The sequence below is a fragment of the Mus pahari genome, chromosome 5 (genome assembly GCF_900095145.1).
Source record: "Mus pahari chromosome 5, PAHARI_EIJ_v1.1, whole genome shotgun sequence".
Classification (NCBI taxonomy): Eukaryota; Metazoa; Chordata; class Mammalia; order Rodentia; family Muridae; genus Mus; species Mus pahari.
In genome coordinates, this window is record NC_034594.1 from 123,461,832 (window position 1) to 123,489,164 (window position 27,333).

The following is a 27,333-nucleotide window of genomic DNA, read 5'->3' on the forward strand; positions in this document are numbered from 1 at the left end:
ACATATTCTTTGATAAGGTGGCCTTGAAAGTAATTCATGTGGAATGACCACATTTAAGCCTTACCCCGGCTTGGCTCCTGAATCCCAGCAGAAGCCCCTTGAAGGACTTTGATTCAAACTGCCCTCCTCCTAACTCTTAACCCAGATTTTGCCAGTAATATCCTTATTTTAAATTCCACATTAATGTTGCATAACAATATTTATTCAGTGTTACATTTGTTTACAGTTTCTATTACAATTTCTTTAAATACTTCATTATGACTTTTGTATACAAATAACACTTTAGATTTACAATATTGATTGTTTTGTCTGCTCATTAACACTTCACTTTCAAATCTTGCTTCTTGAGTAATTTTTCTTATCAAGGACCATCCTTTTCCAGTTCTGTAATGACAGTTTGTTTCTGAGTTTCACTCTGTACTGATTTTCAGTTCCCCTCACAATTATGAAGAGATTTTACCACCTTCTTGGGTACACTGTTGCTTCTGGTCTACTGTGCATGTGACCGACTTGCCTTTGCTGGGCATCTTTATCGCCCCTTTGGCCTTTTAGGAACCTTGTTTCATACTTGTAGTTCACTTGTGGATTTTGCTGGTTTGTTTGTTTCTTCAACTATAAGCCTGTTTGGTAACGAGTGTGCAGAAACCTGTTGTCTGAGTGCTGCCTCTCTCCATTCCCCCTCCTGGTTCTCCTAGACCTTGTCCCTCCTCACTCCTCACAGACTTCCTGCTGCTCTACCTTCCAGTCTCTGATCTCTTCAGCCAAGTCTACCCCCACTAAACAGCCCGCAGTTTCCTCTCCTCCTCATTCTGAGGAGCACTACTTGGCTTTCACCCACACTAAGGCTCTACCCACCCGTTACTCTCTACATTGTTGACATGAACCTTGGGAAATGACTTCAATGTGTTTTTTCCTATAGTTTATTTCTCCCTGTCTCATTGCATCTTGTATCTCACGGTACAGAAACCAGGAAGAAATATTGCTTGATCGTAACTTATGGGAGTCTTGGGCCTAAGTTAGGAGTGTTTCTAGTTTATTTCTGCCAGGAGCTAGCTTCACAGAACTCCAAGGGGCAGCCGCTGAATGTTAACTGCCCTAACTAGGATAGCATCTCAGATTTACATTTCTCCCTGTCTGGGTTGAGGCAAACAGCACTCTGCAGTGCTGCTACTGGCATCGCCATCCAAGAAACCACAGTTCGTGTGTACACTCAAAACAGTATTCATGGCCTCCAGTTTACAGTGTCCATAAAGTACTGCAACTGGGTGCATATTAGAAAAGTCCTTTAGGATGAAGATAATCCCCGATGATACATCTGCTATGGTTACTACTGTCTGCTTTAAGTTTCAATATTCTAATCAATGTGTGATCTGGTTCAATCGCACTAAACCTTTTTTTTTTTTTTTTAAAGCACTAAACTCTTAAATAGCTCACATTTTGACCCTTCTGAAAATACATAATAGTGATTTGTTACATGCAACTCCATTTATATGCATAGTTTACTTTTGGAAACCTGGGCCAGATAATAAAAGCAGGGCTAAACAAGGCAGCTGGTGATCTCATGTCAGTCAGAAACACATCTAACAGACATTACAGTAGCAGAGCTGGTTGCTAGCTTCAGTGCAGGTGGACATTGATGTCGTTATTTTCCATAGCTGTTGAACCGTGATCTCTGGATGACCAGGGAGCTCTGTGGGCCTCCCTCTAATCACTGAAGTAATGGAAGGAGATGCCCGCAGCAAGAACTGCAACAGCTAGTGCTGCGATCACACCTAAGAGGGAAACGAGCAAGACATAACAGTGGGATGAGCAAAAGAAAGGAGGCTCCACTGACCCTTAGGTTCTGAGATGAGGTAACATGGCCTAGACAACTACACACAGAAACGTACACATGTATGCGCACACTACAAAATGGACGGATATGTACAGACTAAAATCCAGTGGTGTCTTAGAGAAAAATATCGTAGTGAGTTGAAAGTTAAGTTATAAAGGATGGACAAAGTGTCTCTCTTACTCAAATACACACTAAGAGAAAGTAGAAGAAATATTTTAAAAATCTTCTGTAAATATATGTGTGTATGTATGGACACAGACATACACAAGGTACGCAGGGACATATACATACACACATACACACATAACCCAATATGCCAGCTGTCTCATACGTAGATTAGACAGAAACACAGCTCCAGTGGATAGTGCTTCTCAGTATAATGCAAATTTATTTGTGTAACTATCATCATCTTGGATCATTCTCAGTAAATACTGTCTTAATCTAACATTTTGGTTAATTGAAATTAATTTTAAGATAAAAAGAAAACTCAAAATTAGTGCATTTTCAAAGTCATAAAAAAAGCAAATACCTATGTTTTGCTGAATTTTCACTCCTATGGTTTTTTTTGGTTGTTCTGGTTGTTCATCACTTGTGTTGGTCAGTGAAGTCTCACTATTCACAGAGGAAGTCATACAAGCTGCAAGAAATCAGGACAAACTCTATATAAATTGAAAAGTGCTATTTAAAAATAACATAATAAAGAATATATACAATAAACAGTATCTTCATTGTTGTTTTTTTGTCTGTTTATATGTCATATGTGTGTGTTTACACATATCTCAGTTAATATTTCAAAGAATTAAACAGAATTAGCTTTAAAAATCAGGAAGGCATGGCTAGTTTAGGTGTGGTTTAAGCAAATTTTAATTACCTGTATTTACTTCCTCTGCAATTTCCAAGTCTTCTATTTGAATCTCATGATCTAACATCTCTGAAAAATGATCTCTGATTTCTTCAGCTGATTCATCGCCAAACTTATAATCACATAACATTACAGTAGATCCAGGAAGGGGAACAAAAACTCTCTGAGGAAGTTCATAATCTGAAAAGAAATATAATATTCACTTCAAAAATATAAAAATGTTGAAAAGAGGTTTGAAGTGACAATTATGTCTTACTTCCTAATTGATACAATTGCTTTTACTGAGTTCTTTCTTTTGTCATTTCTCTTGGCTTCTTGAAAGGCCTCTAAGCAATATGCCTATAAAATATACACCCCTCCTTGCCTTTAGTGAGGAGATATTGCTTATCTTATAGTACACATCCTTATAGGACCCACTATGTCCTGTTATGGAATGCTCAGTCAATTTTATAATGCCCCAGTAAATAGCCACCGTTTTGTTTGTTTTAATTTTCTAAGTATTGCGGATTTTATTGCCAACTTTTTCTTCATTTATGCATGTTCAAAGTCAAAACGAGGGCCTTCCCTGTCTCTGCCTCCCTTACATTGGGAAGAGAAGTCTATGCCGCCACATCTGGCTTTATTCTGGCTATTTGTGCTTGGGTGCAAGCACCTTTATCCAGTGAGCCACCTCCCCAGCCACCATGTTTCACCTTTCTTTAGAGACTTGCAAATTAGAGTATATGTTTCCAAATTCCTAAGATACTTACTAACTACGTAAACATAACTGCTATTAATCTCAAGATGACGCTCTAACAAACTAACACAAAAGTAGACTTCACTGTGAAAAATAACCATTTTATCTGCATCAAATATGATTAAAAAGCTATCAATATAAAGATTAAGTAGAAAATTAGGATCATTCTGTTAGCAATCTACACTTCCTCCTCAAGAAACTAGGGTTCCTCTAAATAGTTACAAACAGAAGATGCTGAAGCATTCCTTAAGTTCATGGGGAATACAGTGACATAAACTAGATGATTCTTCCACTTTCTGTGTATGATCTCATTTGTGTAGAACCAAAGAATAATTTTACTCTTTGACCAGACTGCCTCCTAGTGTTAGGATTATATAACTGCAGTTTGTAGCACAGCATGCAAAATTGGGATGGTATTATTTTGAACCAAACATACTTGAATCTTAAGTTAAAAATTCAAAAATGGCTTTAATATGCGTGGATAATTGATGTACAGAATTTTAAGTGCACTTTAAATTTGGATTCTAGATTTTTCTGAAGAAAAAATGTTATAAAACTGAATGCCAAAGAATTGGTTACAATACATTTAATGACTCATTAAAATAGAAAGGGGAAACTACTTAAAATCAGAAATTCACTCGCTAGCATAATAGTAGGAAAGGAGACACAAGGGTGTCGTTTCAAAAAGCATTCTTAATATTACTTTTGAGTATAAATTATGTTAATTTGAAAGCCAGGGCTAGAAGTGCTACCAGATGGAAGAAAAATCATCATTCTTCCCCTGCGGTAAACCCTGCTAGCCACAGTGACAAGTGGCCTGCTAAGTCATGTCTACTAGTAAACTAGGCATGAATGTCATGAGAGTAACCAATCAGTTTCTACTGGACTAAGAGCTTACTCCACAATTTGAAAGCCATATCTAGTACCATGTTAGGGCGAGAACATGTGGCTGGCTAAGCCATAGGCCCTAAGTCAGACACTATTATGCTGGTAAATGGACATCACATTAAACTGACTGCTAATGAATTATTGTTATATTCTTAGATTAGTGACTCTCTCAACCAAGGAAGTCTCTTTTGTAGTAAGTGGCAATTAATGCAGAGACCCACAACTGGTCATGGTGCAGAGAATGAGAGACTACAGAATGCTCAGTGCTAAATGGGGCATGTACACCACAGCCCATCTTCTCAAGGTGCTGGGATTATTGCAAAAAAAGGGCAGAAAGACTATAGAGCCAAAGATGATGGATGACTATAAAAAGCAGTGTTTTCCAGACACAGCAGAACAGTTTCACAGATGAACACGGAGCACCTGTGATAGTGTGCATATGATCCGCACAAACTCAAGCCACACAATTAAGCATGCTCCAGTGGAAGGCAGCATGTCCAAAAATACATGCTCAGTACAACTATATCAGCTGTGTTTTCAAACAACAAATTTGGGTGAGTAAGGAAAATATGGGGATAGGTGATGGAAGGGGTGAATATAATCAAAATACATTGTAAGAAATCATCATGGGGCTGGAGCGATGGCTCAGTGAACTGCTGAGTTAAGAGCACTCACTGTCTGCTCTTCCACAAGTCCCGAGTTGAATTCGCAGAAACCACACAGTGGCTCACAACCATCTATAATGTGATCTGGTGCCCTCTTTTGGCCTGCAGATGTACATGAAGATAGAGTACTCATACATTGAATAAATAAATAAATATTTAAAAAAGAATATAAGAAAAAACTGAAAAAAAAAGATCAAATAACTAATTTTAAAAATGAGAAAAAATGGGTTACAAGAACATTGAAAGGATCTTCCTTGGAACTGACAAATGTTGACCCTTTGCTAATAAAAAATGTTCAAGGCACAGTGGTGGAGGAGGGAGCAACTGAAAAGATTTATTCAGCAATAAAAATAAAGGACAACATATTGTTATAAAACATGCTATAGAATATGACATGCATGTTAAATCTTGACACCTTACTGTATGAAACTGTTCAAGCAAACACAAAAATACTTATTTATAACCATACTTTTTTTTTCTGGAATTTCATTCAAAAGCAGGTCCTCAAATAGTATTTCACAGCGATCAGCAACTGTGTTCAAAATATCTCTCTTCACTGCCTATTGGGAGGTAAAGCAAAAACACAGTAAGAAATAAAATGCTTCAAACTGGAATTATTTCATTGGAAGAAAACCTATAATTTGATTTCCAGAGTAAGAATGTTCACTAAGCAAATGACATACCATTCTATTTATTTTTGTTATCTACTTAGCACACCCATTATTTTTTAACACATTTGTAGCTTAAATTTATATAGCCCACATTTAAATAGTAAATTAGAGCCAGATAAAGAATTAAATTTTTCATCTAAACAAATCTTCCCAATATTCCAATCAGGAAAGGTATTACGAGGTAAAAGCTGGTCATCTTTTAAATTTCTGCACTCTGAAATATTACCTAACAATTCTTCTTGTGAATACTTCTGTTAAGAATCTGAGCTTCGGGTTGGTGAGATGGCTCAGTGGGTAAGAGCACCTGACTGCTCTTCTGAAGGTCTGGAGTTCAAATCCCAGCAACCACATGGTGGCTCACAACCATCTGTAACAAGATCTGACGCCCTCTCCTGGAGTGTCTAAGGACAGCTTCAGTGTACTTACATAAAATAAATAGATAGATAGATAGATAGATAGATAGATAGATAGATAGATAGATAGATAGATAGAAAGAAAGAATCTGAGCTTCCCTCAAAAGAAATATGTTAAAAGTACTGATATATTACAAGGGTAGAACACTTATTAAGCCTACATAGACAGTCTACACATGAAATCTAACACTAGATCGAACCTTTATTAATTGAGGTCAAAATTAATAATCATAAAATTAATATAGAAAGAAAATAAACTTCTAGGATTTTTTAATATTAGGTTGTTTCTGATTTTCTCATCTCTACATCAGTCTTTGGTACCTGCACAGCATCTTTAACCTTAGGTCTGTTGCTATGGATATAAGCTCTGCATTTCACATTTCCCCGAAGGTTTACAGAACCACTGCAGATTTGGACTGTGGCTGTGGATCTGTGGTCCGAATTCAGGAGCTGAAAGATAAAATGTTTTAGTCCTAACATTATTAATTATATGGAACATTTGACCATTATGTAATCATTTAATGCAAAAAGAAAGGGTTTTTTGCCTAAGTATTCAAAAATATTCTCTGTAAGTTATTAAAAGTTTTTATATGTCTTTTTATAAGTTGCATATTATTTTCTGGGCTGTCTTAGAAGACTAACAATATCTCAATGTTTTCTCATTAACATGGATATTTAAAATACTAATACTTAGTATATCTCCTAAAAATACATTATTTGTCGATTCCTCAGGTTAGTATTATAAAGATAGAAAGATGTGTAAAGAAGACATGCTGCAGTAGGAGACACAGGGTATGGAATACAGGAAATCTACATTATACAAATTAGAACACCATAAATGTGGCAAAAATCTAATCAACAAATAGACACACCTTCCTGTGCTTTCAGTACATAACTTTTATATGCTAAAGCAACCTATGCTTTCCTCATGTAATGCCCCAATGCCAGCTAGAGCTGTCAGCAGAAGATGCTATTAGTGGTTTCAGATGGATGGCATGGCTGTTTCCATTTCCAAGTCCTACTGTCGTCAGTCTAAACAGCATCCAGTACCTTCTGTTTTCCAGATGCTTCAGACATTCAAATTATTATCATTTTATGCAAACAAATGCTTTGCCTGGAGCATATGCCTATGTAGATGCATGTGCAGGACTGAGGAGACCAGGAGAGGGTGTCATAGTTACGAATGGATGACTGTCAGCTGCCACGTGAATGCTGGGAACAAAACCTGGGTCCTCAGCAAGAACATCAAGTGCCATCACCGCAGCCCCATTTCAGACACTTTAAATCTGACTGTCTCAAGGGCAGAAACAAAGGCAGCATGGTAACAATGAAAGTACTTCTCAAGGCCTAGCACCACGAGGGATCATGAGGGAAAGGGGGAAAAAGATGAAAACAAAGCCAGGTGTCAGTCCCAGTCTCTGAGTTCATTCAGATCAGCCCTGCTGCCTGGGAAACGCTGCTTCCCAGAAGTCATCTCCCACCTCTGCTCTGTCTTTCCACATGCTCCTCTGCACAGATCGCAGCCTGAGGAGAAGAATCTCATTTAGGGCAGAGTGCTCCAAAGACTCTCACTCCCTTAACATTGTACAACTGTAGCTAATTACCATCTACTGTGAGAAGCTCCTCTGATGAGGGTTATAAATATGTTATTAGGACTATTAAAGTGACTACTGCTATGCTAGTTTAGCAGAATAATAATGGTAGGTTGTCCCTGAGGGCCCACAATCTACCTAGTCTCAGGTTCCTGATCTTACTAACGGTATCAGGTATGGTTCTATCTCTTGAAGGAGGCCTTAAATCCAATTTAAAAAGAAGTGGCTGAACAAGGGGGCATATCTTGCAGGCAAGTCATTATTGTAGCTCCCGGGACTTATAGCAAGGTGAGACAGGATTATTTTTCTCCTCTGGTAGCACGTAGAGCACAGCCCAAGTGCACATTATGAACTCAAAGAAGCTGCGATAGCATGTGTAAGACCCAAACAAGCTCATGCCAAACAAAATCCCAGCATGCAGAAAAGGAAGTGAGCATAAAGTACTACTCCTAGCCAAAACACTATTTGCAATTGCTAGCTGCTAGGAGAGAAAAAAAAAAAAAAAATCAGTTTTCTTCAACGGAATCACACTGGATATATCAAAACATACTCCAGGAAAGGCCCTGTGCTCAGCACAAAGCAGACTTAATTTAATTTATATGTGTATGGGTATTTTGCTTACATGTATGTCTGTGCTCCATGTAAGGGCCTGGTACTCATAGAGGCCAAAAGAGGGTGTTGGAGCCCCCAAAACTGGTGTTAACACACAGTCGTGACCCTCCATGTTGGTGCTGGGCATCAAACCTTCCTTAAAATGTTTAATAGAAGTCAATGCTCCTAATTGATGAGCCATCTCTCCAGTCCCAGACTGGATTTTGCTCGCTTGGTTATTTGTTTTTTATTTTGTATTTTAGGGGCTCTTTGTTCATTTGTTTTGTTTTGTTTTGTTTGAGACAGGGTTTCTCTGTGGAGCCCTGGCTATCTTAGAACTTGCTTTGTAGACAAGCTTGGCCTCAAACTCACATAGACCTGCCTGCCTCTGCCTCCTGTGTGCTATAACTAAAGGTGTACACCACATGTCCAATTATCTTATACTTTTAAAAGAGAGAGAAATCAGGAATTTGCCCAGGAAGGAGACCTGGAAGGACCTGAGGGTAGGGAAAAATAGTGATTAAAATATATTGTATAAAATTCTGAAAGAATAGAAAACAGACAACAATAACACAGCAGCAAAACAAAATGAGTCATAAGAATGTAATTTTTGTCCCAAGTATACCTGGAATAAATAATTAACAATAAACTTCTTTCTTGGAAAATAAAAACAAATAATAAAACTGGTGAAAAGTGCTATGTGCCTATAAACCTATGTACTCAAGAAGACAGGAGGAAAAATAAAGAAGTAGAAAGAACTTTTAATATGGTCTTTAAAGGACAGGAGTATTTAAGGTATAATGTATGCAATTCACCAGTACACCCCCAAAAAGGCTATTTTAAAGCTAATTTTAAATATTTTTTCTAGATTATTTTATTTTATGTATATGAATGTTTTACCTATATAGATGTGTGTAAACCACATGTATGCCTGTTAGAGTCCCTGGCACTGGGATCCTTGATAGTTGTAAGCTACTTTATGGGTTCTGGGAAACGAGTCCTGGTTCTCTGCAAAAGCAACAAGTGATTTAACAGCTGAGCTATCTTTCCAGCCTTCAAAGGTATTGTGTAAAATTCATTTTTAATCATTTTGAAGTACTTATTAAGAAAACAAAACAAAATCTGTTGTAGCTAGAGATCATTTAGTGTTAATAGATCATGCTGTTCTTGGAGAGGATCCTCCAAGTTCGGTTCCCAGCACCTACACAGTAACTCATAACCATTTGTACCCTCAATTCCAAGGAATTCAGCACCCTCTTATGGCCTCTTCAGGTATTTGGCACACATGTGGTTCACACATACATCAAACCTCACACAAAAAGTAAAGATAAGATTTTTTAAATGTCATCAAATGAAGCAGCAAGATGGAAATGCTGATCCAATATTTGTCTAAGTTTCCCATGGTACATATAGAGTTCACTGATAAACTAATAAAGTAAAGAATAATGGGATTTCCTTATACAGCTCACAAATCTTTACTGTAGATGAAAACAGTCTACTTTGGGAAAAAATATATTTTACATATGTAACACATAATTTAAGACATATTTTATCATATTTTAATAGTTATAATACACATGTGTTAGGTCCTGTTTTCTAAAATAGATTATCCTATAAAAAATATTTCATAAACATGAAGAAAAGAATTTTAAAGGCTGTAAGTACTGACATGGTAACTTTTTGGTTAAAAAAAAAAAACAAAACTTTTCTGGGTTCTACAAATGTCAAGAACTGCTACCTACATTTGAATACAAACTGTCTTACAAACAGCCTTTAAGAATGTAGTGGGCTGGTGAGATGGCTCAGTGGGTAAGAGCACCCGACTGTTCTTCCGAAGGTCCTGAGTTCAAATCCCAGCAACCACATGGTGGCTCATAACCATCCGTAACAAGATCTGACGCCCTCGTCTGTGAAAACAGCTACAGTGTACTAACATATAATAAATAAATAAATCTTAAAAAAAAAAAAGAATGTAGTGGGGGGTGGGGAAGCTGGAGGGATGGCTTAGCGGGTAAGAGCACTGACTTCTCTTCCAAATGTCCTGAGTTTAAATCCCAGCAACCACTGGTGGCTCACAACCACCCATAATGAGATTTGATGCCCTCTTCTGGTGTGTCTGAAGTCAGCTACAGTGTACTTACATATAATAATAAATAAATCTTAAAAAAAAAAAAAAAGAACGTAATGGGGGGGTTAAGGTGCTGGAGAGATGGAGCACTGACTGCTCTTCCAGAGGTCCCAAGTTCAACTCCAGCAACGACATAGTGGCTCACAACCATCTGTAATAGGATCTGACACCCTCTTCTGGTGTGTCTGAAGATAGCTGCAATGTACTCATATACATAAAATGAATAAATAATTCCTTTAAAATAAAAGAATCCAATGGGGGAAAGACTGAGCCATTGTTCCAGCCCCCCTTTGAAGATTTTTATCAAATTAGAGTATAAGATAAAGCTATACTTTAAGTATATGACAATTCTCAGTACATGAACACACATCATCTTCTCGGTTTCTAAGAATTTTAACTGTAGTTATCAAATCAGTGGCCCAAAAATTTAAATACATACATGCACACTCATGTGATTCTGTGTGTTTTTAAAATTGTTACTGACCTGCTTCAATAGCCCTGCGACAAAAAGGGTCAAAAAAGGTTTAATCAGAGCAGTGCTTCTTGGGAGTAACTTCCTTATAATGGAATGTTTTATATAGCTTCACATCTTTCTCTATTTTTTTAATTCATATAATTATATTCCTACTATCTCATCATGTTTGATGAAATAATTTATTTTAAATAAGTGGTTTTAGAAATATTTACCAACTGTGTTAGCACTCGGACATCAAAAGAATGAGCAGTTGCTTGCGTATTTCCTCTGCTTTTTTTCTAAAAAACACAAGTGAAAGCCAGACTGTTAAGGCTGCATATGAAAAATAAAGAACAATTTAGGAACTATTCTATATTTTCTAAATAGCAAGGAGAAACTATGTCTTAATAATCTTAATGTTGCTTTTTTACAGATATATTACATTATATATTCTATATCAATTATTGTCTTAAAAATTATTTCCTACTTCAATTTTTCTAGATTTGAGATTAGTAAAGTATTTTCTGCAGGTCAAATTCACATTTCTGCCTTTCTCTATAAATATTTACTGGGACAGCCGAGATCATTCTTTATTACCTAGGTTACTTAATGGGACAATAGCACAGATGAATAGCTACACGACAGCAACCTGTCTTCTAAACCTGAAGCAGTTACCATTTGTCTTTTTCCAGTTTGCAGATCCCTGCTTTACAGGAAAGATTACCTTCATTTAGGTCAAAGGTATTTGAGAGACCCTTGTAGAGCCTTCCACACAGGACTATAGATGGTAGAACACAAGCTATTTAGATTTCAATAAGCTTTTTAAATTTGGAGATTAGATAGACTTTAGGTACTGATGACATTTCCAATTCCAGGATTCAGTATCTTAAGTAAACCAGAAACAGCCTCTTCCTACCATTTTCTAAGAAAAACATTTGCCCTTTACTTTAAAAGATACTAGAGCTCAGGATGGTGGTGCTCATCTGTAGTCCCAGGACTCGGGAGGCAGAGGCAAGCACATCTTTGTGAGTCTGAGGCCAGGGCTAGAGACCCTGCATAAAAGTAAATAAATTAAAAAACAAAGGATCCTAGAAATGAGTAAGCAAGACTAATTTTAATGAAAACAAGGACTAAAGATAAATCTATTTTTCCTTAAAAAAATTATTTCATAAATAAGACAATTGTTTTTCTTAACTCACCTGCCCTTCTAATAGGTCACAATCGTTGCCTTTAACTTGTCCATTAATCAGATAAACACCATTTTCTATTTGCTTGGCCCAGCGTGTAAGTCCACTCTTAAAAACAACACAAATCTTTCAGATGTAAAGTTATCCTAAACAAGCCTCGTAGACTGTACTACTCTCCATCTGCTACACTGAAATCTTGAAAATGTCCAAGTGTCAATAATACAATGTCTAAATCCAGTATCACAAATTAAAATGCAGTCCTAATCTTTTAGCACTTTATCTATATTTAATAAGTTTTCTGAGATTTTCCTAAAATGTATACCACAAATTCTAAAGTCTTAACTACACAAGCACAGAAATAAAATCCAACAGTGCCTTTGATCTTTTAAAACATAGAAATATGAGTCTTGTGTATCATAAAGCAGTATTAAAGAAAAATTAGATACAAACAAAACAGAAATGAAGAAAAACAAAGGAATGCAATCAGAAAGGCAAAACAAATCAGGGTCAACGGAAGGTCATCATTAGATCTTTGGACATAATTCAACTCAACATATGCGAATTAATATTTATTAAGTTCCTGCTATGCTAAATATACTAGTATTATGACATTATTTATGCTCAAAATTTTCCTAATCCAACCAGAGTAACAAGTTCTTTATGCATATAACAATGATCATTTAAAATAGAGTACGGTTTTGAGGATTCTAAATGTCACAACCATATTAACAGCAGAGCGCCCACTCAGCCATCATTGAAGAAAACATATTTTACATTGATACCTTTGTGTTTTTTTCCAGAGTGTAACTGACAGAAGTAGCCGACAGTGGGATGTGAATGTTAACGTGAACAGTACAGTCTAGAGACAGCCATGAGGCAGACACTCTACTCTGATATTTCCAATCTGCGGGTCTTGCTGAACTCTTTATCAGGAGAGGTGGAAAAACAAAACATGATATGGCTTAGGTAAAACACATGCATTAAGAAAATAATATAAAGTATAAGATCAATAACCCAGACAAGCTAAAATCCTGAAATGTTGACCAAATTCCCTGACTTAAGGGAAACAGAAGTAAAAAAGTGGTCGTGCATTAATTTCAATACTTTCATACAAGCTCGACAACCCTGGCAAACCCCGTGGGTAGGTAGAAAAAGGATCAGAAAGCTGCGGAGATCCTAACCAGTGCTCTAGGCAGCAGCTTCCCTGGTGGCCTCAACAGTCCACTGTAACAAGAGCTCATTGAGCTGCCCTTAGATGGCTGTGCTCACCATGCTCAGTTATTTTCACACTGCTTCTAAGTAAATGCTGGTCTGGTTTCTGTATCACACCGGGAGCTGGCTGACTACGCACTACAGCTACACAAACTCCTCAGCTGCTTTTACCACCAGCTTCTCAAATGTAAACCAGGAGATCAACGAAACAAAACAAAAAACTGCAAGTGGTCATACACATTGAAAAGAAGTGATGGCACTGGAAATTAGTAAAACTAAATACAAAGATGAATTTTTACTTTTAATAGAAAAAAATCTTTCAAGAGTATTTTTTTCTTACCTTTGGATCATGGACATCATAAGTTCGACAAGATATTCTTTACTAATTAAGGTCATAAGTGACTCCGAAAGAATTCTTGATAATAAAATATAATTACAAACCTAAAAATGGTACCTACATCCAAGTGCCTACAAATTACAGTACTTCATATACTTAAAAGGCATATATAGATATATAACTATACATTTATGTAAATAAGTATTTATGTATTATATATGTATATTAATTGCTGACTATAGTACTTATGATACTTAAAAAAAAAAATCAAAAAAACCCTCAAATTTCCTTCTGTTTATAAATACTGCTAATCATAATAAATTAAAAAAAAAGCACCTGTGGGTCCTTGCTCCAGCATGCTCTACATAGCATAAAGGAGTGCTATTAGATGGGATCAAGCCCAAGACATTTACTGATTTACTGGGTTATGATACTTTCCAGGCAAGTGTCAAAGATATTAAACACACATCTTCTGCAGTAAAAGTTTTCTTTTTGAATTGTCTTCTCCAAGTCCTAACGCAGAGGGTCCTTGGGTTGTGTCTCTTCTTTAGTGACTGTCTATCCTGTGGACCTACAGAGGACAGAGTCTAAGGAAGCCACTTGACATACAAAGGCATAAAAATTTCTACACTAGCCGGGCAGTGGTAGTGCATGCCTTTAATCCCAGCACTTGGGAGGCAGAGGCAGGCGGATTTCTGAGTTTGAGGCCAGCCTGGTCTACAGAGTGAGTTCCAGGACAGCCAGGGCTATACAGAGAAACCCTGTCTCGAAAAACCAAAAACAAAAAACAACAAAAAAAAAAATTACATTAACACAGCAAAAACCTTATTTGCTTAAGCTTGTCTCTGAGAACCTACAGTGCAAAAATATACAGATACATAGAGAGCTGACAAAGAATTCAGAATCCTAAATCCTTTCTCTATCAAACTTTACCTAATAGCATATGATTAATAGACATTATTAATATTAATATCATTATCAGCAGCCCTAATCATAACAATGTGAGGTTTGGGTTTTTTTGTTCTTGTAGTTGTTGTTTTTGATTTTTGGAGGCAGGGTTTCACGGTATGGCCATGGCTGTCCTGGAACTCACTCCCAGCCTCAACCTCACAGAGATCTGCCTGCCTCTGCCTCCTAAGTATTGATTAAAGACATGGGCCACCACTGACTGGCAACAATGTGCTCTTTCACAACAAACTAAATAGGCTTTTTTTATAAGAATGATTAAAATAAATGTTGAAGGAAAGAACTGTGGATATGTGATTTGCATAGCACATGATTTTGTGGGGAGGCAAGAAAAAGCTGGTTCATTGCAGGGAAGACTGTGGGTGGTATGGGCTGGGCTCGTCAACAACACTAGTACTGCCAGGCAGAACTACACACACTAACCATAAACACCTAAATAAAAGATACTTTTTTGTAGAAGAACAAATGTGAAGTGTCACTCGTTCTGAGACCTCGTCCTCTGTGACATTCCATAGTCTTTTTCTACTCATAGATTTTTCCATAGAAAATATTAGCTGAAAGACAGAAAGATGTACATGAATTCATTGCAAAATGAAAAATGTGGAAAAAGACAATGATGATTTCATGGACTACATGATATATTAACCATTGTGACTTCACGACGTGATTCATACAATTTCCTATAACTAATAGTTAACCAGGCATGATAAATTAATTTTGGGCAACTATTAATTTATATGAAATATAGAATACAAACTTTATTTTTGTTATAAATGGAATAAATGATATTTTAACCACAAAAATGAAGATGCTGCCCAGTTAGCATTTCTTACTTAACTTTCACAAACTATGAAAGTAGTAAAAAATAGGAGAAAAAAATCAGAATAGTTACATAATTTGTATCAGAAATGTTAACTATAAACACGGCCTTGGAGTGAGGCCAGAGGGTCAGAAATGCGGTTCTAAGCATTCTTACAACACTGTCGTCATCTAACCAATCAGGAGACCCATGGCTTTCCTGATAGCAAAGGAAGGGCTTCATGAAACAAAGTCTTACATAATGACCAAAATTGTGGAAAATAAATAATACATTTTATAAAGTTTTTCTTGCAGTATCTCTCAAGATACACTATTTCTTTTCTAGTTTTATTTTTAATTGAGAGAGTCTCTTTATGCAGGCAAAACCCTCTGAAGAGAGCAAAGAGAGAACATACACAGAAAACCCTCCTTGGGGATGTGCCACTCACAGTGGGCTGAGACTGCACATCAATTAACAAGCAAGATACCCTCCCACAGCCATGCCCACGGACAATCTGATCTAGACGCCGTTCAGTACGACTTCTTCCCAGGTGACTTTAAGTTGAGAGAGAAAACTAAGCAGCATATGCAGAGACTCAAAATGTATTCCAAACTGTCAAAAATGATGAGTATCAGAAAAAGGCAAATTAACTTAAAATGGAAGAGTGAACTTAAAATGGAACGACTGAGAACACGACAGGGAGGAAATACATCCTTTTCTTTCAAGGTAAAAACTGTTAAAGATGAGGGTGAACTATCTGAAGCGGAGGTTACAAACATGGAGGTATCCAGAGCAGCTGAGCTTCTAGTTGCACATTGTTTAAACTGGCCCCAGCCGGGTTTGTGCTTCTGAGTGGTATAAGGCCCTCTTGCTCACAGGAAGCGTGTGCGGGTCTTGAGCGCGTACAGAGATGAAAGCCTCCAAAGACTGCTTTAGGTTGGAGTTTAAGAGAAAAAAGCTTAGGACTTTTACTCCTGGATTACACTACCTGATTTTCTTATACAGTAGCAAAACAAAAACTATAAGAGATACAGGATGTGTACCCCGTCCAGGAGTAAGGAATAAGTGTGTGATTGTTGTTTATATACTAATCACAGAAGTTAAGAAGATGTGACTAGCACAATCTCATATTACTGCAATCACTTCCTAGTGAGTGGAAGGTCTACAAAAAAAAAAAAAAAAAGAAAAAGAAAAACAGTTAAACCATTCTGATTCGTTATCTAATGATATGATATCACCTTCTGAAAAACTGTCTTAAGGGCCAGTATGATGGCTAAGCAGGCATTTGCCATGGAAGCCAGACAGCCAGAGTTCAATCCCTGGGATCCATGAAAAGATGGGAGAATAATGAACTTGAAGTTGGCATCCCCTGACCTCCACAAGATCACCATGGTAGGTACATGGCCTTCCCCCACCATATGTACATGTGTAATAAATAAACATTAAAAATTATTTAAAAATATATAGCTTTGACTGGAAAACATTTAGATCTAGTACACACAAGATCTGCAAGAATATAGACAGAACAAGCTACTTAAGCATAATTCTAGCATAAAGAATTATGGAAGACCAATATACATACGCTTAAGACCAATACATATACATATAATTAAGTGAAATACATAACTTTGATGTTATTAGAGTTTTTGCTACACCGTACTTACTCTGCGCAGGGCATTTTGAAAATCATCTGCTAGTTCTAAAGTTGTGATAATAAATATCCCAAGAACTACAAGTCCTCCAGGGAGCATTCTGGACACCTAGAGATAAAAAACAGTATTAGTATATCATAAACATGCCAGTCTTTTCTATTTGATACAGTAAACTTTAAATCAGCAAATACCTAGCCAGGACAAATTATACATACAGGACAAATCCAGGCAGAGGTAGCTGAAAAGCTGGAGTATACTATATGCATAACCCTTCCTTGAGCACCCTCAACTCTATAGCTTAAAATCATGTTTCAAGTGAAACAATTGATAACTTGTTTAGGTGCATCAATCCTTTCTCCTAAGATTTGTAAAGTTAGCTTCTGAAATTTTTTTCAATGTTCTTCCAACTCTCTGCAAAATAAATCTTTTACCTTAGACTGAGATTTTAGTCTTCCCAGAATCCAGCCAATGTGATGCTCAGAGACACAGCTGATCCACTTTCTCTGAAACACTCAAGCATCGTTCAAAGGGAGTCCCTGCTCACCACATATGGTCCTAGGCTTCCTAACTCCATGCTTTCGTCAGGCTTTTTCCTCAGCCTAAATTGACTTCTTTTACACTCCCTCATCTGAAGTCAGAGAGGTAACTTTAAAGTCAACCTAAAGATGTCTTCCCTGGTACTGTTCATTCAACTTCCATAGGACTGCCCTGTAGAATCGTACAATCTTTAATATTCATGTAGTAACCTGCCCTCTATTTCCTTTTTCCCTTTACATGATTGTGACTAGTTTTAAAACTAGATGTTCTTCTCTGACAGACACATTCGGTAGTGAGTACTTTCACTCACTTTTATAAATAGACATTTTTAATCTAGTATTTTATAAGTCACATTTTAAACCATAGAAATGCTGTGCTCAGCTCTTGGATTACCACCATAAATACAAGAAACAGAATTCCTGCCCGCACAAAGCTCAGATCCTAGTTTAGGCTCATACTCTCATTGGTTTGGACTACTGCTTTAGAGATAGTTTCTCTTCTGTCTCCAGACTCTACTCTCCATTAATACTGTGCCAATATCAACATTATCTTATAAATTACTGGCAAATCGATTGCTTTATACTTTTTTAAAATAAGTAGATGTAAAAGTTTATCATTGGATTTCTTAATATAACACTTTCATTAATTCTCTGGGAATTTTATGCAGTATCTTTGATCATATTCATGCCCCACTTTTCCCAGATCCAGCCCCAACATGCTATGCTCTTCCTACATCAAGCCAGCTGTGGTGGTCTGAATAGGTATGGCCGCCTCAGACTCGTGTTTGAACCCTTGGCTCAGGCATGGGAGTGGCACTATTAGGAAGGAAGTGTGGTCTTGTTGAAGTAGGTTTAGCTTTGTTGGAAGAAGTGTGTCACTGTGGGGTAGGCTTTGAGGTCTCTTGCTCAAGCTCTGCCCAGTGTGTCTGTCACACAGACTCCTGAGGATCCAGATGTAGAACTCTCAGTTCCTCCTCCAGCACCATACCCACCATGCTCCCCACCATGACGATAATGGACTAAACCTCTGAAACTGTAAGCCAGTCCCAATAAAAGGTTTTCCTTTATAAGAATTGCCTTGGTCAAAGTGTGTCATCACAGCAATGAAACCCTAAAACAACTTCAGCTTTTTTTTTTTTTTTAAATAACCCAGTGACTCTAATTTGTACTGCCCATATTCTCACAGGGGTGGGGTCATACAACGGCGCCTGACAGATACATACGTGTGACCACATGCAGATATTTTTTTAAAGCTATATCCCTAAAAACCATGGTTCTGCCTTCCCCGACCACTGGGCTTTTGTCTAACAAGTGTACTTCTTAGGACTGCATTCCAAAGTCACCCATATACAAGCCTTGTACTTAATTACATTTTCCTACATGCTCTGTGTTTCAACTACCAAACTTCCCAGCTGCTTGCTCTTTTCCTAGTGTTGTCTGTGTCACTCACTCACATTGTATTGCCCTTGATGGATTGAATATGTTCTCTGACTTCTTCAATTAAGAAAGTCCTAAGAACCATTCATGTTCAGACCCTTGTGTAAAACTTTGAATACAACCACTGGCACACATTTAAGGAAAAATATTCTTAAAATTCTAGACTTGTGACCCAGGAAACATTTTTTCTTTTGTTTATAATATCACCTGGCTGGCATGTTCTGTGACCCATTCTTCATCCAAATTATCCAACTTAGCTCTAGGATGTTTGAGGTTGTCATTTTGTTCCTCTTTGGTTGGAGTTCTAGTGGCAAGAATCACATAATCCTTTTGTGAAGAACACTTTAAAAACAAATTGTAAAAGCTCATTACAGTTATATCTGATGAAAGAATCACATATGTCACACAAAAACTAAATAGTATTTACAGCAATTTAAAGTGTGAATACTCATTATGAAAACTATATTCTTGGGGACTGATTTTAGTGAACAGCCTTGCAACATGTCTCTCATATGTATGCTGTTTATCTTTAATGTATGTAATAGCAACCATTTACTTGGATCTCCTCAATATAAATTACAGAGTGGTCTTTAGAATGGTGGATGTAACTCAGGTGGTACAATGATCACCTAGCATGTAGAAGACCCTGGTATCAATCTTTTGTTTTTGAACTGGGTTTTACTATAGCCCAGGCTGAAAGAGAAAGAATGCAGAAAATGAAGAAATAAAGATAGTGTGGAGCTGCTTAAGGTAGTTCACACTATAATGAGAATGGTAAGTTCAGAGCCAGTGTGGGGCTACGTCCCCAAATGCCTGGATTGAGAGGTACTGATGAGGCAGGCAAGCATGGAGATAGCTTAGCCTGAGATCCTATTTCACTTGGGTCACTGCAAACCTGTCCCCTTTTATAATATGCTTCGTAGCCTAGTCCCTTAACCTGCAGGAACCATGCACAAACACCTCTCTCCTAGCAGCCTCACCCTCAGGCCCCTATCTGTATCAAGCTACATATTTCTTCCATTTCTAAGCAACAATATAAATTTCCTTGTCCTTGGTAAGAATCACATTAATCAGTTTCTATTGAAGTATATTCCTAACATATCTGGTAAGAAGAATAGAAATGTCCAATGAGCCTAAGATAGTTTTAAGTGCATGTGCAGTTAGATAAACTGTCCATCAAGTGAACATTTCAGAAAAAAAAATCTTATAGCTATGCATTAAATTAAATTAATCAGGTGGATTATGGGGAAGGACATGTAAATTGGGGAAATGAGTATCAGACTTTATCTAACCTAGCAACCAAAATAGACAACCACTCAACCTGCATTCTTAGAGGCCAGAATACCCATCTTTTGAACCCCATAAAACTAAGTCACACACATAATTTGGGCACTACCTCCCTCATGTGGCCTGCAGTGCATCTGGATCCCTGCTTTGTTCCTTACAAAGTTATCTTAGCGCATTTGCAAACATGAGTCCTTATCTCCAATTATTCAGATAAGAGGCCAAGAACTTGGAAAGAACTGATCCTGACTTTGACCACTCTGACAACCACCTTAACTCAGGGGATGAAACTTAGAGCACTATTTATGTATGCTGGGCAAGTACCAACTGAGCTGTGGATCCAGTCCAAAACACAAAGAAAGCAAAATGTAAATCATGTGGTCAGGGAAGGCTTAAATTATGACCTTTTGACATTACAAGTTACTTTCAAAGTACCAAAGGGGAAAATAATCATACTTATTCAAGTTTCAACCAGGTTTCCTTCCTACTCTTTCAAATGTTAACTCAAAGATTCACTTTAGGTTAACTTCCTAAGATTATGTCCCGTCCACATCACAACTTTGAATTTACTAGTAAATGGTATATTTAATTGAAAATAATGAGTAACTTGTTTTCATCAACCTGCAGAGTAGCAGACATACACATACCTGTCCTATCAAAAGACCAGAGACAAAAGGTTTTCCCTGGAGATTGATGCTTGAAAGATACTGGCCAACAGTCTCTTCTACAATGTAGGTTCTTCCCATTATTGACAGCCAATTCAACAGCCTAAATTACAAGAAATAAAAGTTAGCATTTTAGGGGGGAAAAGTGATTTTGATGTTTTAGCATTGGTGGACAGGCAATAGAACAAGAGTGGCCCATTCCCAAAACTCTCCTATGTCTTGCAGTGATCATTTACAAAATAAGGCATTCTTCCAGCAAGATACTGCTGAAGGGACCCTGATATTGCGGCCTCTTGTGAGGCTATGCCAGTGCCTGGTAAACACCGAAATGGATGCTCACAGCCAGCTACTGGATGGAACACAGGGTCCCCAATGGAGGAACTAGAGAAAGTACCCAAGTACCTGAAGGGGGCTGCAACCCTGTAGGTGGAACAACAACAGGAACTAACCAGTACCCCCAGGGTTTGTGTTTCTAGCTGCATATGTAGCAGAAGATGACCTAATCGGCCATCAGTGGGAATAGAGGCTCCTTGGTCTTCCAAACTCTATATGACCTAGCACAAGGCAAGGCCTGGGCCAAGTAGTGGGAGTGGGTGGGTAGGGGAACAGAGGTGGGGGGAGGGGTATGGGAAACTTTCGGGATAGCATTTGAAATGTAAATAAAGAAAATAATAATAAAAAATAAATAAATAATAAGGCATTCTTTTTGTACAACTGAAATGCAGCTTTGGAATTCTTTTTTTTTTTTTTTTAATTTATTTTATTTATGTGAGTACACTGTAGCTGTCTTCAGACACACCAGAAGAGGGCATCAAGTCTCATTACAGATGGTCATGAGCCACCATGTGGTTGATGAGAATTGAACTCAGGGCCTCTGAAAGAGCAGTCAGTGGTCTTAACTGCTGAGCCATCTCTCCAGCCCCCAGCTTTGGAATTCTTAGTACAGTGCTATAAGAAACAACTCCCGCTGCCAGGCAGTGGTGGCACAAGCCTTGAATCCTAGCACTGGCAGGCAGAAGCAGGCGGATTTCTGAGTTCAAGGCCAGCCTGGTCTACACAGTGTGAGTTCCAGGACAGCCACAGCAACACAGAGAAATCCTGTCTCAAAAAAAAGAAAGAAAGAAAGAAAAGAAAAGAAAAGAAAAGAACGAACTCCCTTGGGGCTAGAGCGATGTTTTAACGGTTAGCAGTGCATGCTGCTTTTCCACAGAGCTTGAGTTCAGATTCCAGCATCCAAGTCCAGTGGTGTACAAACGCCTTTAGCTTGGACTCCAGGAAATCTGACTCCCACTTCTCAAGTCTGCACACATGTAGCTTGCTCACACAAATATACACACCGAACAATAATAAATCCAAAAATCCTTTGAGAAAAGAAAGGAAGGAACAAGAGTCCCAGCCAGATATGGTGGTGCAAGCCTGGAATTGCATCACACTCAAGGCTGAAGTCGACTTGACGCTTTGAGCTGGAGGCCAGCCAAAGCTATACAGTAAGTTCTGGGACAATCTGATCTAAAGAGTGAAACCCTGCCTGGAAAGACACAGGAAGAAAACAAAACAACAATGACAAATACTATAATTACCAATCAGCCATGAGAAAGCAAAGTTATTTCTCACTCTTGGAATAAGGAAATAATGATACCATTAGTCAACACATCTAATTTCTTATTTTAGATCTACTCCTTAGCTGCATTCTCTATGACAATTTATTGGTGAACTTCGATATTCTTGTTTCTAAAATATGGAAGCTAAATTTCTGATTAGTTCATTAAGAGACTGTAAAATGACTGTGTTCTAGAAATGGTACAAGGTGGAAAGGCACAAATGTGAGCAGTGTGATTGCTGCCAGGAGACAGCTCCTAATAGCAGCCACTTAGGTAACCAGTCTGCAATGACGATTATATATATTGCTTCCATTCTACACGGGAATTTCTCTAAGGACTTCACATGTATTGATATGTAATACAAACTCCTGCAAGGTAGGTACTATTATTGCCATCTCTGTTTTATAAAGAAATCAAAAAGGAAAGTTAAATAACTCCTCCAAATGACTAAACTAGTGAGTGAGAAAGGTGGGATTTAAGTTCTCTCCATCTGTCTTGCTCACGCTGGCAATGAATACTCAGTCCTTCGATTGAATCGTTGCAAGAACATCTCCTGTTCTCTTCTTCGGCTTGTGAATTCAGTTGTGAATATTCTACTAACTTAATCCCTCCCATCCCCTTCATTAAGACAGAGCATGACTTACTAACACAGGCTGTCCTGGGATGATAACCCTCCCACCTCTTAATCCCAGTAGCTGACATCACAGGCTTGTGCTCTCCTTATTTCCAATCAAGAGTCAACAAATTCTTCCAGAAAAGTAAGCAGCCATGAAACAAAGTACACGATTATACTGCTGAATCTTGTTCGGGAAACATAGTTCTGTTACTGTGGCAAAATGACAAGTGTCTCAATAAAACTGTCGTAAAAATGTTTTCCTATTAAGAACGTCAACATTTGTCTGCAATGTCATCTTACTACATAAACAGCAAAATTTGATTTTCTTTTGTTTAAAATATTAACCAGATTACTTTAATTCGCACTAAATCATTCAGTACCTCACACCCACAAAAGCATGTAGGTACGAGGTCTGACACGGGCTAATCTCCTCCGAACAGGGCTTGAGTGTGCACCAGAGTGACTGGTCCATATGGTCCCTAGATCCTTTCTTTTTTTTTTTCCCCCTGAGAAGGAAGATGGCGGTGCCCGAGTGCACACACATTCCTTGGCCGACTCACTTGTTCTCAGAATGTGCACATGTGGCAAATAAATCCCTCGAACTTTCTGTCAGCGCGAGAGCTCGGGTTAGGGTACAAGCAGCTACCTTCAAAGGCCAGGTGCCACTCAGGTCCCCCACATCCGCGGCCAATGATCTCATCAGAAAGCGACAGCAGAGACACACTTCCTACTCCAAACGCGGGTGGCGGCCCCCACGGGTGCACGCTGATGACGCAAGCCGTCCCGCACCCATCTCCGCAGCTCTTCCACCCCAGCGAGGGAGGCCTGCACCCCGCCCCTCTCGGGGCGCCGTTGAGATCGTGGCGGGAGCCCAGAGCCTGTCGAGACGCCCTGCCGTGATCCATGCCCTCTAGTGGCTCGGTTTCTAGAAGCCGGCCACAGAGGAGTTACCCATGACATCCCGGGGTTTTGACGGTAAGGTCGGCCTGCTCCTCGCGGGGGAAGGACGAGGGTGGCTGCGGACTTCTGTAGCGCCCCCGCGCGGACACTCCTCACAGCCCTAGGAGGCGAGCCGGGGGCGGGGAGAAAGAAGGAAGTGGGGACGGGAGGTGCGGCCTGAGCGCGCACTACATTTCCCAAGAGCCTCTGGGACTGGAAACCGGAGAAACCCCCCCGCAAAAAAACCCGGGGCCGAGGCTGCTGCGGACTCGCCTTCCCGGCGTGCCTAGCTTCCGGCGGCTGCGTGCGCAGAGAGGGCGCGGCGGCGCAACTCTGGCTGCGGCTAACGCGGGACTCTCTTTCCCAGGGTCCCGCCGCGGGAGTCTCAGGCGAGCAGGCGCGCGGGAGACAGCGAGCGAGGCCGCGGACGGGGCGGCTCCGACGATTGGGTTCCGCGCTTCTCCCTGCTCTTTGGCTTCTCCTTCAGCCGCTGCTGCCGCTGCCGCCTCCGCCGCGACCCCGGCCGACATGGCGGCGGTGTTGCAGCAAGTGCTGGAGCGCCCGGAGCTGAACAAACTGCCCAAGTCGACGCAGAACAAACTTGAGAAGTTCCTGGCCGAGCAGCAGTCGGAGATCGACTGCCTCAAGGGGCGGCACGAGAAGTTTAAGGTGGAGAGCGGTAAGTGCGGAGACGCTCCTGGCGCTCCCGTTTGGAGCCGTGGCCCGACCTTCCCCTCTGCACGCTTGGCCTCTCCCCGGTGAGGTGTGCAGGTAGCAGCTTCTCGGGCTCCATGTGCCGCGGAGGCCTTCTCTCTCCTCCCCGATCTAAATCCACCTCTGTTCATCTCGGTTTCCTTTTACTTAGCGTGGTCTTCGGTGGAAACCCCTAATGTCGGCCCACCGACAGAAACTGCAGAATTTGGCCCACCTTGCACCAGATTTGTAGGACCATGCAATCCTCATCTAATGCTGTTTCGTCATTACTTTAAATGACAGTAAGACCCCCCCCATCTTTTTTTTTTTTCTTTTTTAACTTACCTGGATTTATAAGCCTTTACCCATTTCCCCTCTTCGGTGCCTTATTCTTAGTGTGTATAGCACCCTGTGCTCTAATAATGCAGTAGATGGTCGCGAAGAGGAATTTGTATACAAAAGGACGGCACTAGAAAAAGCAAGGAAATTGTGCTAAATGAATAATATATGGTGTTTCTCCCAGAGCGTTGAGACTTGATAGGAAATATATAATAAAAGATCTGCTTGTAAGTTCTTGTCGTTGCTTTTGTAAAAGGAAGTTACAGACTTAGCTTAAATATTCTTGGGAGAAAGAAAACAGTTATTTAAAAAACAGAATTCCTTGTCACATGTTTTGGTTTATCATTAATTGAGGGAATGGGGTCTATAGTATGGTAGATTGATTAGAAATTTTCACCCGATTTAATTTTTTTCTTCAATAAAGTGTAGTTATCAAGTAAAGTTGATAAGTAAAAATATCCAGTTATTTTGTGACTCTTGAGAAGTTTGTATAATACACTGTATTCTGTTTATTAATTTACAGTCAATACTGAGTAATTTATATGTGCCTATACTGGGATGAAGTAGACAAATACAGTCCCTTTTTGTGGGAAGTCTGCAGGTTTATTTTTACAGAATTTTAGGTATCATTTAAATTATTTTTACATTAACCCCTTTAAAACAATGCACTTTTTAATTAATTATTTTTATTTATTAAATAACATATTTAAATGTTTAATAATCTCCTGAGGTCTGGAGAAAATACAAGACATGACATTGCCTGCCTAGATGAAATTAATTTATGAATTCCCTTTTAGTCAATGTTGTCTTTTGTTATATGCCAGTTAAGAATAGTGGGAAAGTCCTTTTCAGTGTTTAATCTGTTTATCGAGATTAGATTTTCCAATATTGTATCTTAAGTTTTGCAGTCAGTATTAGAAGAAATAAACAGTGGTATTAATACTGCTTTTAAGGGCACGTGTGCATGGCGTTATTCATGGTGCTTGGCCTTGTCTTTGTAGAACAACAATACTTTGAGATAGAGAAGAGGCTCTCCCAGAGTCAGGAGAGGCTTGTCAATGAAACCCGGGAGTGTCAGAACTTGAGGCTGGAGCTTGAGAAGCTAAGTAAGTATTTGATTATATCTTTATAACTGTTCTTGGATGCCCAGTTACACCTTTGAAAATCACATAGGAAGGGAGCTGCCCCCCCCCCCCGAAAACAGACTTCCCAGGTAGCAAACGGATACAAACAAGGCACGAAACACCTAGCTTTCCTGCCTTCAGGCCTAGAGGCAGACTGATCACACAGTGGACTCCAAAATTGTGTTGTTTACTGGAAAAACCTGTTTTTAGTTGTAGTGTGGCTTAGCCATGGCATGCACTTTTAATGTGGGAAGCTTTCTGCGTGAGTATTGGTAACAGGCAGAGCAAGCAACCAGCTGACAGGAAGTAAACATAGGATTATTGAGACAAAAACAGCTGGGCAGTAGTGGCACATGCCTTTAATCCCAGCACTTGGGAGGCAGAGGCAGGCAGGTTTCTGAGTTCGAGGCCAGCCTGGTCTACAGACTGAGTTCTAGGACAACCAGGGCTACACAGAGAAACCCTGTCTTGAAAAAAACAAAATAGAAAAAAGAAAAAAACAGAGAGTAAGAGGAAGTCAAGACAGATAGAGAGACATACAGGAAGTAGAAGGGAGGAACATTAGGTTTGAGAGAGGAACATTTGTTCTGGAACTTCAGCTGGGTGCCTTCTCTGCCTCTGTGAGCTTGCAAACTTTCACTCCAGCATCTGGCTCCCTAGTCTTCATTGGTAAAATCAAAAGATTGAGATTTTTGTTAATAGAAAACACAACTGTTGTTACATCTTGTAAATCATGTGATTTTCTCATCCTAAATGCCTTTGAGACCTTGCAAACACCTTCCTCAACCCAAACCACAAAAAAAACCCAAAAAACAAACATAGTGGTTTTAGCCTAATTTAATGGTGTCAACAGACCTTAGGCCTATACCTCCTGCTCACTCCTTCCTCACAGGAACCTTAAAAGAACACAGTGCTCTCTCTGAGAGAGCCTAAGCTTTCCTTCCCTAACCTCTGAGTAAAGGCATTCAGACCTGTGCCTTCTCAGTGCCCTCTCCCTCACGTCCTTCTCTGAGCGTCATTGTCTGTGAGCAGCTACTTACAGTGTGGGAAATGCTCAGGAGGTCTTGTTAGGGAGCAGTTGCAGTTTATGTTCCCATCAGTAAAGGCGTGGT

General features: G+C 39.1%; 2 protein-coding genes across 6 annotated transcripts in view; one reads left to right on the forward strand and one right to left on the reverse strand.

Annotated features, from left to right (window-relative positions):
- On the reverse strand, positions 1 to 24,167 carry Odr4 (odr-4 GPCR localization factor homolog). Of its 4 annotated transcripts, none has more exons than XM_029539017.1 (14): positions 23,773 to 24,167; positions 20,892 to 21,012; positions 19,168 to 19,264; positions 17,000 to 17,095; positions 14,984 to 15,090; positions 13,574 to 13,610; positions 12,804 to 12,944; positions 12,034 to 12,129; positions 11,068 to 11,133; positions 6,391 to 6,519; positions 5,455 to 5,545; positions 2,706 to 2,876; positions 2,364 to 2,471; positions 2 to 1,772 (listed from the first exon to the last, which is right to left on the reverse strand). In XM_029539017.1, exons 4-14 carry the CDS (start codon positions 17,084 to 17,086, stop codon positions 1,705 to 1,707), a joined length of 1,101 nt encoding a protein of 366 aa, XP_029394877.1. In that variant the 5' UTR covers positions 17,087 to 17,095; positions 19,168 to 19,264; positions 20,892 to 21,012; positions 23,773 to 24,167; the 3' UTR covers positions 2 to 1,704. The 4 variants fall into 4 exon arrangements, with proteins under 4 accessions (XP_029394876.1, XP_029394877.1, XP_029394875.1 ...); XM_029539015.1 differs by having other exon boundaries at positions 19,168 to 19,302; positions 23,687 to 23,920; XM_021197826.2 differs by having other exon boundaries at positions 192 to 1,772; positions 19,168 to 19,302.
- Tpr (translocated promoter region, nuclear basket protein) overlaps positions 23,922 to 27,333 on the forward strand; it is a 59,412-nt gene continuing 56,000 nt past the window's right edge. For both annotated transcript variants that reach the window (XM_021197824.2, XM_029539013.1), the window contains exons 1-3: positions 23,922 to 24,101; positions 24,433 to 24,744; positions 26,099 to 26,203. In XM_021197824.2, coding sequence (XP_021053483.1) covers positions 24,080 to 24,101; positions 24,433 to 24,744; positions 26,099 to 26,203 — 439 coding nt within the window. In that variant the 5' untranslated portion in view covers positions 23,922 to 24,079. The remainder of the gene's footprint in view (positions 24,102 to 24,432; positions 24,745 to 26,098; positions 26,204 to 27,333) is intronic.

Coding starts and splice junctions, on each gene's coding strand:
- Odr4 (XM_029539015.1), bottom strand. CDS start 23,826: ATGAGATCATTGGCCGCGGATGTGGGGGACCTGAGTGGCACCTGGCCT. Junction 13,611..14,983: donor ATTTGTTCTTCTACAAAAAA/GTATCTTTTATT, acceptor TAATTAGTAAAG/AATATCTTGTCGAACTTATG. Junction 2,877..5,454: donor TGAAATTCCAGAAAAAAAAA/GTATGGTTATAA, acceptor ATTTCTTTTCAG/ATTATGAACTTCCTCAGAGA.